Source organism: Triticum dicoccoides, chromosome 6B (assembly GCF_002162155.2).
Source record: "Triticum dicoccoides isolate Atlit2015 ecotype Zavitan chromosome 6B, WEW_v2.0, whole genome shotgun sequence".
Taxonomy (NCBI): domain Eukaryota; kingdom Viridiplantae; phylum Streptophyta; class Magnoliopsida; order Poales; family Poaceae; genus Triticum; species Triticum dicoccoides.
The window spans coordinates 563097082-563108718 of record NC_041391.1 but is presented as its reverse complement, the minus strand read 5'-3'; the positions used below and the strand labels follow the sequence as shown (position 1 = coordinate 563108718).

The 11637-nt window shown below is 44.3% G+C and overlaps 1 protein-coding gene across 3 annotated transcripts; it reads right to left on the bottom strand.

Moving 5' to 3' along the window:
- Positions 1-6311: 6311 nt before the first annotated feature.
- LOC119324607 (zinc finger protein CONSTANS-LIKE 9-like) lies at positions 6312-11177 on the bottom strand. Of its 3 annotated transcripts, XM_037598379.1 has the most exons (6): positions 10975-11177; positions 10382-10460; positions 8581-9242; positions 7993-8193; positions 7418-7683; positions 6312-7043 (listed from the first exon to the last, which is right to left on the bottom strand). In XM_037598379.1, the coding sequence occupies exons 3-6, from the start codon at positions 9154-9156 to the stop codon at positions 6914-6916; spliced, it is 1173 nt and encodes a 390-aa protein (XP_037454276.1). In that variant the 5' UTR covers positions 9157-9242; positions 10382-10460; positions 10975-11177; the 3' UTR covers positions 6312-6913. The 3 variants fall into 3 exon arrangements, with proteins under 3 accessions (XP_037454276.1, XP_037454275.1, XP_037454277.1); XM_037598378.1 differs by lacking the exon at positions 10382-10460; XM_037598380.1 differs by lacking the exons at positions 10382-10460; positions 10975-11177 and adding an exon at positions 10050-10310.
- Positions 11178-11637: the final 460 nt, after the last annotated feature.

Below are 11637 nucleotides of genomic sequence, written 5' to 3'. Positions count from 1 at the left end.
TCAGTAGAATCAGCCTCCCACATACTTTCTGGGGAACAACATCCCCCATTCTTATTTTGGGAGGCGTTGGTAGGTCCACTGATGGAGTCATGTAGACATTGCCGAGCCTGTAGGTGAAGTTGAGGAACCCCACAAGTGCTTGTTCCGGACCTGGCCCATGTAGAACTTGGCCGGAACATTCCCGTTTGGCTCCCCGGAGAGCAGCTGGGAGAGTGGGGGCGTAGAGCATTGTCGATATCACGGTCGTCTTGGAAGCGCCACCGATCACAGAGGCGCACCAGGAGGGGGACGAAGGTGTTGGCCACGACGGTGAAGTGCAGAGTGGCGTTCCAGGTCAGGTTGGTGCTTCCTCCGGAGCGATCAAGGCCCACGCGCAAGCACTAGCCAGTTAGGTTACTGGTGATTGGACTTTGCCAGTGATTTTAATCCCGCCTCGATTACGGGAGGAGGGTAGGGACCACTTTATAATGAGAGTGTCACACTCCCTTCAAGCTAATTTTTTGTGATGTGGTGGGCTCTCCGCTTATGGTAGCATGTCTGATGCGCACTGGAAACACTTGAACGTGGATTGGGCCTGGGGCGCTAACAATTGGTGTCAAAGCTAGGGCCGCCATTCCCACCCGAGGAGCTTCCTAGGGGATGGGGTGTTAGGCTACTGTTCATTGAGCGCTATAAAGGAGAGTGCCACTCTCCTTCACGCTAGTCTTGAAACGTCCGAACATGGGCGGGAGGTAGAGAGCTGGGCCTGGCCATATAGTGAGAACGAACACATAGACCTTCATCTTGGAGCAAGTTTTTGACGTCTTCAAAGCCATGGGCCGAAGGGATGGGACACGCTCCCCGCATTTCCTATTCCGTGCTTCAGGCGCTAGTTAAATGTTATTCTGTTAACTAGCACCCACGCCCGATCACCCCTCGCCAGCACATGGGCCGACCCATATATGGATCGTAGCAAGATTTCGTTCTAGTTTCCGGAAGCATCCCACACCAGTTTCTGGAAGCTTTCAACATTTTTTTTCCATTTATGGTTTTTCTGGACCGGGTCTTGTTCGGTTTTGGTGTTTTTTTCTTCTTATTTTTTCTTTATTTCTTTTTTCCTTTTAGTTTTTGTTTTAAAAAATCTTCATAAACTATTTCCAATTTTTGTAAACTCAATGCCTTGAACTTTTTATAACTCATGAACTTTTTCGAATTTTGTCAACATTTTTTAAATCCATGAACTTCTTTCAAATTTGGAACATTATTTCAAATTCTTGAACTTTTTCCAAATCCATGAACTTATCAATTTTTCAAAAAAAAATCCCAAGAAATCCATGAACTTTCAAACAACCAATTTTTTCAAATCAACGATTTTTTTATTTTTGAAAAATCCATGAAATTTTTACAAATTAGCAAAATACTGTTGAAATCCATGAACTTTGACCAAATTTACAAAAAATAAATCAATGTTTTTTTCAAATTTCTAAACTTTTTGGAAATGCGTGAACTTTATTTGAAGCTACGAAATCTGAGAACTTTTTTTCAACTTTGTGAACATCTTTTAAACCCGCAGACTTTTCACAAATTCATGAACTTTTAAAATATATGAGCATTTTTCAAATCCATGACCTTTTTAAATTCGTGAATTTTTTCGTATTCACAAACTATTTTTAATTTGCACATATTTTCTGAATTTTGTGAACATCTTTTCAAATTCGTAAAATTTTATCTAATTCACAACTTGTTTCATATTTTGTGAACTTTCAAATTTTCACGAACATCTTTTATTATCTTTTGAATATAAGAAAAAATAATCTTTGAAAACTTGGACCTTTTTCCTTATCTAGTGTGATACCTTTTTTAGGGAAATCTAGTTATATTTTTTAGCAGCTTGAGGGGAATATTTTCTATAGTAACAACATGCAATTTATTCAAAGTTCAAAAGTCGAGGTTTTTGTTTTTTGAGAAATCTTGTCCCACTTTATCAAAATTCAGAGATGTTCATGGGTACAAGATTTTGGTCGTGGGGATTCCTCAACCACAGATGACGGCCTACTACTAGGTTACAAGAATGCTTTGCTAAGTTGTGTGCTTCTACATTAAAACGTCTGTGCTTATGAACAAAGTTACATGAAATAAAGGATCTAGAACGGCTGATGATCTCCCTAATCACCTCTCCATGCCATCCACCAGTGCTTGATGGATGTCGTTGATCACTGTCAGGCAGTCCGAAGCAACATGTAGGCGCTGAGCTCCAAGATCCTCAGCTAGGGCGAGAGCATCCCTTACCGCATACGCCTCCAGTGTCGCCGGGTCGACCATCTGCGTGACCAGTGACGATGACCCCAGGTATAAGCCATTATGATCTCTGCACACCACTGTCGAAGCACCGAAGTTACCCTGATTTGCCATAGCTCCATCCACATTAAGTTTTACAGTGCCCTCCGGTGGCGGCCTCCATTGTTCTAGTCTGACAGTTGGTTGCCCCCGTCACTACCCTTGGTCTTTTCTCCGGTTCCTGGGCCTCACTCAACTCCCGTAGATATGAGGCTATGAATTCATGTGTATGTCTAGGCCCCTGAAAAACAGATTTGTAGACGGCTTTCCTTCTCACATACCAAATCGACCATAGCATGACTACAAGCCTTGCGAACTGATCTTGGCTCAGAATCTCATGGAGGTCGAGTACCCAGTTCTTCGCATTAGATCCTTCATTCTCTGAAATTTTCTCCTCCAGGTCGTCATCCGACAAGGCCCATACACACCTCGCCATGGTGCAGCTCAGCAGTGCATGTCTCCACCAGTCTCCGGCGCCGCAAAGAGGGCACACATCAGTTTCTGTCATGTTCTTGTGTTGCATTACATCAAAAGTTGGCAGTGAGTGGTGCGCTAATCTCCATAAGAATACTCTCACCTTGGCCGACACTTTGATCTTTCACAAATATGACCATGCACTTTCTTCCTTTGCACCATCAGAACATTCTCCGCTCCCATCGAGCCAACCTTCTCCCTGAATTTTTGTCTTAATGATGACCTTGTAGGCCGAGCGAACCGTGAAAATGCCCTTGTTGTTCGGTTGCCAAGCCCACAAGTCGTCAATGTTCTGCGTACAAACCGGGATTTGCAAGATTTCCTCCGCATCATTTGGCAAAAAACGCTTTGAACTAGTTGCTCATTCCATGTAGGTGTAGTTGGCTCAAGAAGCTCCGAAAACCCTCACTGGTGGGTTCTGCACCAGAGATAAGATTGGCCTCATGAAATTACCTTTGGGTATCCAATTATGTGCCCAAATCCGAGTCTCCTGTCCATTCCCAATTCTTCTAATCAAGCCCTGCTTCAAAATATCCCTGCCCTCAAGAATCACTCACACACTTGGGATGGTTTTGCACGAAGTTCTGCCTCAAGAACCGTGGTATTGGGGAAATACACGGATTTCAGAATTCTAGTACTCAAATTGTTTGGCTCCTGAATAATTCTCCAAGATTGTTGAGGGATACAAAGGTGATTGCGAATGAGATACCTAGGCCACGGCCCACTAGGGTGCCCGTGAGCGCCAGCTTAGGGCGCTGAAGGCACAAGTTTTTCTTTTCTTTTGAGAATGAAGGCGGCAGTTATCCGTAACGCCATATCTCGCTTATAGCGAGTACAATGGAAGACTCGCGTGAACATCTACAGTAATAGCCTAGAATCGTTCACTTGCAACGTACTGACTCTTGCCACTGCGCCATCGTCTGGTTCATGTTAACTTAATATGTCGCGACCTAGTTGAAGAAATAGAGCCGATCTTCCACTGTTTTGTTTTCTGATTTTACCATCTTTTTTCTTAGTTTATTTCTCTGTTTTTAAGAGTTCTTTTCTGTTCTTTTCTTTCCTTTTTCTTTGTTTTTATTTGGTTTACTTTGATTCATTTTCCTTTTTCCCCAGATTTTTCTTTCTTTTTTCTTCATTTCCTTCTGTTTTGTTAGTTTCTTTTCTCGTTTTTCATTGGTTTTATTTTGTTTTCTCTCAGGGTTTCACTTTTTTCTACACACATTTTTGGTGTATATCCAGTACATTTTTCTAATACACGTATAATTTTCCACTACAAAAGTAAATTTATTGAATACATGGTCAACATTTTTTTATACACATTCATTTTTTTCAAATGTTTATTAACACTTTTTAAATAACATATTTTTAAGTGCATGATCAACATATTTTCTATACACATTTAACATGTTCTTTCAAATACTTGATTAACATTTTTCAAATACAAGTTAAATTTTTTTAATACATGGTCAATATTTTTCTATACAAATTTAACATTTTTTCAAATGTTTGATTAACATTTTTCAAATACAAAGTTTAACATTTTTTAATACGTGGTCAACATTTTTTCCGTACACGTTTAACATTTTTCAAATGCTTAAATAACATTTTTTGAATACGTGGTCAACATTGTTCTACATACACTTAACATTTTCTCGACATGCATTTAACATTTTTTTAATACGTGGTCAACATTCTTTCTATACACATTTAACATTTTCAAATGCTAAATTATTATTTTTGGAATAGATGATTAAAAATTACAACACTTAACAATACAGTGTATTAGCAACAATACACTTGCACACCTAACAAAATCAACAACACCCAATCAAAACGGTGCCATGTCAATGCATAAAGTGTTTCATGTTTGCAGAGGATTACACTACATAAAACATCAAGTCCATTAGTACATTAACTTGGTTAAATCTACTAAATAAATTAGCTTTTCAATCGACACAATTCATATTTCACTATATTATCTTGCTTTCTTTTTTTTGCGAAAAAACTTCCAATCTATTCATCTTCAATCATGGCAGTACAACGAATACCAGAAATAAAAATTACATCCAGATTCGTAGACCACCTAGCGACGACTACAAGTACCGAAGCGAGCCGAAGGCGCTCCGCCATCATCGTCCCTCCATCGCCAGAGCCGGGTACAACTTGTTGTAGTAGACAGTCGGGAAGTCGTCGTGCTAAGGCCCCATAGGACCAGCACCCCAGAACAGCAACCGCCGCTGATGAAAAATAACGTAGATCGGAAGGATCCAAACCGAAGACACACGAACGTAGACGAACAACGACGAGATCCAAGCAAATCCACCAAAGATAGATCTGTCGGAGACACACCTTCACACGCCCACAACGATGCTAAATGCACCGCCGAAACGGGGGCTAGGCGGGGAGACCTTTATTCCATCTTCAGGGAACCGCCGCCGTCTCGGCTTCCTGAGTAGGACAGAAACCCTAACAAGATTGAAAAAATGACTAAAAACGGAGCCCTCCCGCCGGCCCTTGGCAGGATCCACCGCGCATCCATGGCCCTAGGGCCACCGGAGACGAGGCGGACCTGCGCCGGCGCCGGCGAGAGGCACGAACCCTAACTTTCTTTCTTGGAGGAGGAGGAGGAGAAGGTAGTTAATTAGATGATTGATTATATTATCTTGCTTTCAAACTACTAAATATCACATCCATAGATAGATGGATACTTACATCATGCGCACAATCATAGAACCTCCTTCCAGTGAGGGTGCCTTAGAAAGCTCCAAATTTCTTAACATTTTTCTTGTGGTCGCACTCGAAATCCACAATGCCCTCAAAGTCGAAGTCTTCAAAGATCAGAGACGCCTGGATTGAGCTCAAATGAGATAGAGCTAGTCAATTAGACTGGATTCGGTTTAAACACACACTCAAATCCAGTAAATCCCAAAATCACAAGCAATCGTAACCCTAACCTAGGAGACAGAGAAGAGAAAGCTTATGTGAGAGTCGAACTCCGCCAGGGAGTCATCGCTGCTCTCACCGTCATTCCAAGAGACCATGGCGGCCGACGACTGGGCAAGCATGAGCTCGAAATCTTGACGGCAAGCAGCGCAGCAACCAGAGGAGCGCGAGGGTGCAGCAGATGAGCGCAATAGCAAAGGGAGCGAGGGAGGGGGAGAATGACTATGGAACACCGACCGGGGTGAACCCTTGGCTCCGACCGAGCGCGGTCCCGACCGAGCCGTTAACGCCTCACTGTTAGCTCTACCGCCACGTGGACGCTTAGACACGTCAAATACTGCCCAATTTTTTCGTAAGTGTATTTTGCCACCGTCAACGACAGCTTTCAGTGCATTTTGCCACGTTTTGAATTGTGGTGATGTTTTGCAAGTTAGGACACGATTGTGATGGTTTTATGCATTTCACTCGCTGACCAGAATGAACACAGCTTGTCTGTCAGGAAAATGTGCACTATTGCCTTACCCGAAGAATGGCAATTCTGGCACAGATTAAAGAACAGAGGCCCAGCGTCCACATACTGACATACAAGGAAGCTTCTACTTTCACACCCAGCATCTTTAAAATTACAGGAACAGACTTTACAAGTTATAACAGGCACCACAGTTCGTTTTTAAACAAGGCTGCTAGCGCCTGCGTCATAAATAAATAATGTTACAGGAAGAAACTACACGAGTATAATTAATCAAGGACCTGGCAGCCAGCGCACCGCACACGGAAGCAGTGGCAGGTATGGCGTAGCCATGCCCACGCATGCGGTGGGTAGGGAGCCGGGAGGACTAGTCCCTGTAATTGTATTGGATTAATGCACAGATGGTGGAGAGTGATCGAAACCACCCACCAAGAAGAAAATGATATCTGCACGCTCCATCCACCTCCAAGGAGAATATGAAGCAGCGGCATAACATGAACTTCCCGCGTGTTTGCAGCTTCTCTATCTGTAGTAGTATTTTCCAACTCACCAACTGGTGTGTTTTTTTTAACGCTTTTCCGGCTGCGCTGTCCGGCACAACTGCTGGTGTTCTCTTTCTTTTTCTTAGTGCGAGCGACACCACATGAGCTGCTGAAGGCTATATTGTTGCTAGTCTGGCACTGGATGGATATAGCCAATGGCATTTGGGCTTCAGTAGCTTCGTGTATCGTTGAGCGGATCATAGTCGTATGCTTCGCCGGCTTTGACAAACCGGCCCTTGACCCTTTTCCTCACGTCTGCCCTAGCCTTGCGAGAAGCGTACCTGATCTTCTTGTCGAATCTGTCAAAAAAAAAAGTTATGTCACCAAAGGATGCTTAGTAAATTTTGGAAGAAAAAAATGATAATCAAAAGCTAGATGCTGCCTGATGAAGCTAAGGTGGCCAAACGGACTGGTGGCATGTCGGAGAAGTAACAGGCCACCTTTAACAAACAGCTATAAAGAAAAGCTTAGCTCAACTTAACAGAGTATTTGTAATTTCACAGCCATCAGACACGTGTGCGAATATTTACTTGGTAAATGTAAAGCTTTTAGAATTCTGAACAGGAAACTATGATTGCGGGCATGTTTTTAAAGCATGTAATAGCTGAAATTCTAGTATTGCTAAAAATGATGAGAAAAAAATCGACGAAAACCCACAACGAGGTGTGCTTACTTTCTTCTCTTCTTCTTCTCCATGTACCGCGAGAGAGCACTACCTCTGCTGCCACTGGCAATTGAACCTTCAGGACCAGGAAGCCAGGGTGGCTCGCCCGTAAGGAGCAGTGGTGATACCCCACAATCTTGGTGATCTCCAGCATTGCTCTCACCAGTCAAAGCAGAGAACGAGAGGGAAATACTGGATATGGCCTGCCTAGCAGGAACACAGAGGCTGGAGTCAGCAGATACTGCGTTGCTACATTCGGGCTGCGCGGGTTTGAGCTGCTCAAAGCACAAAAAATGTCTTAGAATAGTGAATTAACCATCAGATAGACTACAATTCTTTTTCTTTTGAGAGGATACTGTAATATAGCCCTTGCATGGAAAATAAACTGAACTACTTTGCTGTGAAACTAAAAGGTCCTCAACTGAATTTTGACGAGTGAACTGACATAACAACAACAACAACAAAGCCTTTAGTCCCAAACAAGTTGGGGTAGACTAGAGATGAAACCCTGAACTGACATAACAACTTCCAAAATATGCACCAGGGGAGGTAAATAGAGAATATTTCATGCAGAAAGTACAAACCTCGTTACAATCAGCAGCTGGCATTTCCTTCATTCCAAAGTAACTGTCAATTCCAGCATCATCAAATAGTTGCTCTGTCTGAATGTGAGGAGTACCAAACAGCTCTTCATAATTCTCAAATGTCAGGCCAGCATCATCCACACAGAAGTTTTCATATATGCTGCCATCATTGAACATATCGTCATCTGTTACACAGGGTACCTGAATGATGCAACCAACATTTCATAAGCATACAATGATACGAAGGGACGGAGAAAGCTGTTTTATGAAACATGGTGACCATGCATAAAAAGATCCCGATTTCCAAAATATTGCAATTGTTTGACCGCTCAGATTAAGAATATTTTTAAAACATTTTGCCAACAGTACAAGAAAAGATAATTGGCCTGCAGAAAAGGTATGCGCCTATATTGGTGCATTTTACTGCAACTGCAAGTCTACAGCATGACTAATGTTTGACTACATTCATATGTTAAGTAATGTTGCATGCAACAGGCTATGAGCTGATGACATATGCAGAAACCTAGCAGAATAGTTAAATAACAATAATATATGTTTTCTGGGGGAATATGATTAGCCATATTGTACCTTAGGTGCCATCGAAACTGATTGAGCTGGCTGATGTGTAGGAAGTGGCCGAAGATTCATTTCGTCTCCGGTATTAAGCTTTTCGCGAGTGTGTGGATCACTGATGAGTGATGTGTTAGCCATATCCAGCAAGCTGCTATCCTGTTGAGCGCCACAATGATTACTGACACCACTGTCATTAATGCTCATCATGCTTATTCCTTCCTCGCAGTTCGGCTCAGCAGCTGCAGAAGGGGCATCAAAATCAAAGGACCAGATTCTTGCCAGCTCTTCTGATGATGGGCATCCTGAGTAGCAGTTTATGGTCTGCCTTAGATGCCCGGCAGCCAAGGATGTCGCGGCATGCCCGTTCCAATCACAGTTTTGGCAAAGTGAGGTGTTCTCTTCAAGACACCGGACTGCTGCAGGCTGTGAAGCACAACGATCACACAGAAGGGTCCTCATATGTCGCTGGGAAAGGGTGTTAGCCGAATGCACATTACGGTCGCACGATAAGCATAAGGATGCAGCATCCGATCGGCAATAAATTGTTGGCCTTTGCTCCCCACAAAAATCACAAAGAGCACCCATGATCATGGGGGCTCTTCCTCCAGCTGTTTAGTGCCACTGCCACTACAACAGGCACTGTCCCGGGCTCTCTTAGTTCAATTCAGTGAAGGGTCCTACATGACATTGGAATGCAAATACAAGAGATCGTTATCACCGAAGGAAGCTTATTTGACCAATTTTGTGCAGATATATAAAAATATGATTCTAGAAGGAACAAGTTAGGAACTAATCCACCCACTTGCAGCAACGTGTACATATACAATTTACAGGAAAAGAAGGCATGTTTTATGCCGCCCATAGTACTTTTGAGACAGACCATGCAAATGTCACTTGCTCTGTTCTACAACCAATAGGAATGCTCCAAAGTGTCACCATATAAGAACGAAACAAGAATGGTCCATTTTATTCATATATTGACATCAGCTAGTAACAACACAGATCTAGGATAATATTTTTAACCGCGTCCATATTTAGGTAACAGAACATTTCCATTTAAAGAGACTTATGTAGGTTTTGACAGAGTCCACCTGGAATTGCCGGCCAAGACATAAAGAATCCGAGGTGATAATCACCCCCAAAAAAAGAATTAGAGTTTTAAAAGCAAAAGTACAACTGACTGGTCTTGGGAACTTTTCTTCTTGATGCACACTACAATTTTATTTATTAATTAGTAATACTGGTTATAATATATAATCATATCTACTACTCCCTCCGTAAAGAAATATAAGAGCATCACGCTCTTATATTTCTTTACAGAGGGAGTAGTATATTCTCCGTAAAGCATACGAAGAAACAATATGAAAATAAAGAACTTAAATTGGAGTCAACACTGAACTACATTCGCTCCGAAAACCAGAGAGACCGAGAGACAACCCTAGAATGCACTTTGTAACACCAAAAAGGAAAAGAGAAGTATTAACCTGAAGGCACGAAGCAAAAGCATTGGTTTGAGGAAGCAAGAGCATCTAAGCAAGCATGGCTGAGAAGCAAAAGGGATGGAGCACAAATGGAATTATGGAACGCTACCGACCCCGGGTGCAAATGGCCGGATTAGTTGCTGGTCTTATCTCAGAACGCGCCTATTTCAGCACATGAAACGGACACCTTTCCGTTCAGTTTGCTGCGTCACAAATCGTTGCTGCCTTAAGGTACTAATCCGAGCCTGGGGCGGCACTAATCCCACTTTTTATGCCAACTTGAGCCTAAAGAAAACCATGGGTGGATAAAGCCAACGAACTTTCCCTAAAATTACCTCTGTCTTTCTGATTGATTGAAAACACCCGAATTTAAAGCCGCGATAGGGATATCCTTTCAGCGCCTAGCCACAGCCACTGCCAAGAAGAGAAAAAAGAGAGCCGTATGAGCAAAGCGCAGTGCAGCTATAGCCTAGATGGCCGGGTGCTTTTCCACTACGCCGCCAGTAGGCACTAGGCAGTATGAAAAGTGAAGCGTGGAAAATGGTAAATCCATGCCGTAAGCAACTAAGATGAGAACTTACGCAACCAAATCTAAGCGGAGTTAAAACGTACGCTCCACGCGACACGAGTTAAAACGTGAGCAGCCCGCGAAACAAAACGGAAAAAGACTTGAACCCGCTGGAACGGAGACGAGGAGGACCCGAGGATCGAACGCTCGGATCACCGAGACCTACCAGGCAGCCGCCGGTCGGTCTGGCAGTCCCACCCAGACACCCAGTCAATCGCCTGCAGCAGCAGCAGCTCGACCCACGGAACCCATCGCGCGAACGGGCCGCTGCTGCTTACGGAGTGGAGCTAAAAACCAAGGAAACGACCAAACCCAATCGACGGCGACAGGTGGAGAGCTTAGCAAGGGAGCAGAGCTCACCGGACCGCCGCATCGACGTACGGAGGCGCCACGCCCGACGGCGCTGGTGGGCGAGAGGGTCCTCGAAGCTTCCACGGGCGCCCGGACTAAAAAATGACTTTTCTGGAGGAGGAGGGTGCGGGTGGAGAGAGAGATAAGCGAAGGGAGGAGGTGGAGAGAGAGCGCGGCGGCAGAGGGAGAGGGAGAAGAAAGGAGAATAGGTAAAGGGAGAAAAGAGCGACGGGGATGAGGGTGGAGGGGCCCTTTCCGAGTGCTCTTTTGCGCTTTTGGGGGCAGAACCGTCACCCGGGCGCTGGATAAGGGGGCGCTTGGCGCCGTGCCACGTGCGCGTCCTTTCGCCAAGTGGCTAGCCGGCTCGTTTTCCCCTTCTGCCCCTCGCTCGCCCGTGTGTTGGCTTTTGTTTTCTCTGCCGGCGCGGGCCCGCGGGGCGGCGCGGTGCGTACCGGCATGGCGGAGCGGCGGCGCCCATACGCGCCGGAACTGGGCTGGCAGTATAGTTTTTCTTGCAAACATGATTGAGTACTAGGCATTTTACGTAGCACTCCCTCGTTCACTATTACTAGTACTTCCTCTGTTTTTATTTAGGGCAACGATCTGCGCCGGTGCGCCGGCCCAACTATTGGGCCGATCGCACCACAGCCGTTGGATCCGCGCGCGTGGGCC

Excerpts from the sequence above, each read along its gene's own strand:
- LOC119324607 (XM_037598379.1), bottom strand. The coding sequence starts at position 9,156 with ATGATCATGGGTGCTCTTTGTGATTTTTGTGGGGAGCAAAGGCCAACA. Across the intron at positions 8,194-8,580 it reads CAGTTTCGATGGCACCTAAG|GTACCCTGTGTAACAGATGA; the intron begins GTACAATATGGC and ends TGCATCATTCAG. Across the intron at positions 7,684-7,992 it reads CAGCTGCTGATTGTAACGAG|CTCAAACCCGCGCAGCCCGA; the intron begins GTTTGTACTTTC and ends TGCTTTGAGCAG.